Consider the following 2,359-nt stretch of genomic DNA (forward strand, 5'->3'; position numbering starts at 1 on the left):
GCCCACTTTGCAGCATTTAAGGGGCAAGATGATCCAGAAAACATCGGGAATGAAATTTGTAGACACCTTATTACATAAACATAACCATCAGACGAGCTTTCCAGTAAGAGTAACCTAATGTATTCTACGCATCTCAACCCTACCTTGCTATCAATTTGTTACCCCTAACCTCGAGATAGCCGCGAGTAATCGGCCCCCGCATTACCCACGTTAGTTTTAAATAATTGTGATCTAAACAATGAATATCGGCTCCGCAAAGCTACGGCAAATGAGCCTGGAAAAATAAATGCATTATAAAAAAAAATCTCATTGGTCTTTTTACACAAATAGCTATCTACATTCACACGAAATCGTCTACCGTGATTTGAAGCTGGAGAATCTCTTGCTGGACAAAGATGGTCACATCAAAATAGCCGACTTTGGCCTCTGCAAGGAACAGATCACCTACGGACGCACTACGAAGACTTTCTGTGGCACACCGGAATACCTAGCGCCCGAAGTGCTGGAAGATAACGACTATGGTCTCGCCGTGGATTGGTGGGGTACCGGGGTGGTGATGTATGAAATGATGTGTGGAAGGCTACCATTCTACAATCGTGACCATGATATTCTGTTCACGTTAATTCTGATGGAAGAGGTTAAATTTCCCCGAAATATCAGTCCCAACGCGAGAGATCTGCTTGCCGGTCTACTGATGAAACAACCTAGAGACCGTCTCGGTGGCGGACCGAATGACGCCAAAGCGATCATGGTGCATCCGTTTTTCTCGAGCATTAACTGGACCGATCTTGTGCAGAAACGTATACCGCCTCCCTTCAAACCGCAGGTATCGTCCGATACTGATACTTGTTACTTTGATTCGGAATTCACCGGCGAAAGCGTTGAGCTGACACCACCGGACAACGCTAGGCCTTTGGGGGCTATCCAAGAAGAACCACATTTCTCACAGGTAATTACAATTGCTTAGCAATGTCAGTATTGACTTTTCTGATGCGCTTCAATCTCATTGCAGTTCAGCTACCAGGATATGGCATCTACTCTGAATACGCCGTCGTTTATCAACAACTCGAATAGCTACGTATCGATGCAGTGAAACCGTCGAGCGGATGATGAAGCTGTGTGCTACAATCGACTCGGCAGTAAACGCGACTTATGCTCTTCGGGGTATCCAAAATCGCTAACACCATCGCATGTAGGAACAATACATGGGAGTAAGCGTTTCTGCCGTCGCAAAGCGTTCGGAATCGTGTGGATTTGCTACGTAAACCAGGTGGACCTTTTCGCGTTGAGATTTTTGTTTTGCAGTTCGGGAGTGATAAGAGGTCAAAGTGCAGAATTACTTAGTTACGGTAACACAAACAAGCATAGGTTTTGAATAGCAAAGCAGAAGCGTCAATAGCTACTACAACTACTGTCAAATATTACCGACAACTACAACACCACAGAGGATGAGACAATGGTCCTGAAACGGGCCGAACCCGCAGCAAAGCAAAGCCCAGCAATAGACCGGTTTATTTTCAGGTAACGCTAGCCACAACCACAAAACAAACACGAAACAGGTGCAATCGCAAAGCGGTCACATTCACAATAGGACCCAGCAATAGCCCGGATGTTGAAACACAACCGGAAGGCTTTTGAAGCCCAGTGTTGAATCAACAAACTAACCCATTCCATACTCCCTTCATTCGATGACGAAAAACAAATCCAACAAAACCATTCTATAGCTACACGCATATGACGTATAAATTAGAAAACAAAACATAACAAACCATACACAACCTCCCCTGCGAATGAAATGGCTCTTCCTTTTAAATACAGAAGAAACAACACAAAACTAAAACTTGCGAACTAAAAATAAGAAGGCGTAAACGAGTAAAGCTAAACTAAAGTAAAATGAGAGAAGGATCGAACTGTGATAAATTGTAGAACCAATATAAGATGAAAGCGAGCGAAACAAATTTATGAGGTTACAACGTACATGATAAAAGCAGAAGCATAAAACTATTTGATTAAACATAAACAACCATAACTTTTAATTAAAAATAATTACGATATACAATGGAACGGAAATTTTACTCTAACAAAACAAAACAAAACAAAAATTGTCATTCGATGTAAATGTATGGATTTCAGTTTTTCCCCTCCGTCGGCGGGATGAGACTATTATAAATTAAAAGACGGTTAATTCACCAGCGGATTTTTGTGTTCTAGAAACATGTTGTTCATGGGAAGAAGCATATTTTTTGTGTGTGGAAAAACTCTATTGATTGTATAATTACGAAGACAATGTAAAACGACCTATCTACCTTTACCAATGCCAAATTGGCTCTAAATTCTTGTTTTTTTTGTCTCTTAATCA

The 2,359-nt window shown here is 41.6% G+C and overlaps 1 protein-coding gene across 1 annotated transcript; it reads left to right on the forward strand.

Moving 5' to 3' along the window:
• The first annotated feature begins 231 nt into the window (after nucleotides 1–231).
• Nucleotides 232–1,784, forward strand: LOC135717066 (RAC serine/threonine-protein kinase-like). Its single transcript, XM_065239058.1, has 2 exons — nucleotides 232–949; nucleotides 1,013–1,784. Exons 1-2 carry the CDS (start codon nucleotides 287–289, stop codon nucleotides 1,091–1,093), a joined length of 744 nt encoding a protein of 247 aa, XP_065095130.1. The 5' UTR covers nucleotides 232–286; the 3' UTR covers nucleotides 1,094–1,784.
• The last annotated feature ends 575 nt before the right edge of the window (nucleotides 1,785–2,359 follow it).

Source organism: Ochlerotatus camptorhynchus, unplaced genomic scaffold (genome assembly GCF_037179485.1).
Source record: "Ochlerotatus camptorhynchus isolate MF236.1 unplaced genomic scaffold, CSIRO-AGI_Acam_v1.1 ptg001463l, whole genome shotgun sequence".
NCBI lineage: Eukaryota > Metazoa > Arthropoda > Insecta > Diptera > Culicidae > Ochlerotatus > Ochlerotatus camptorhynchus.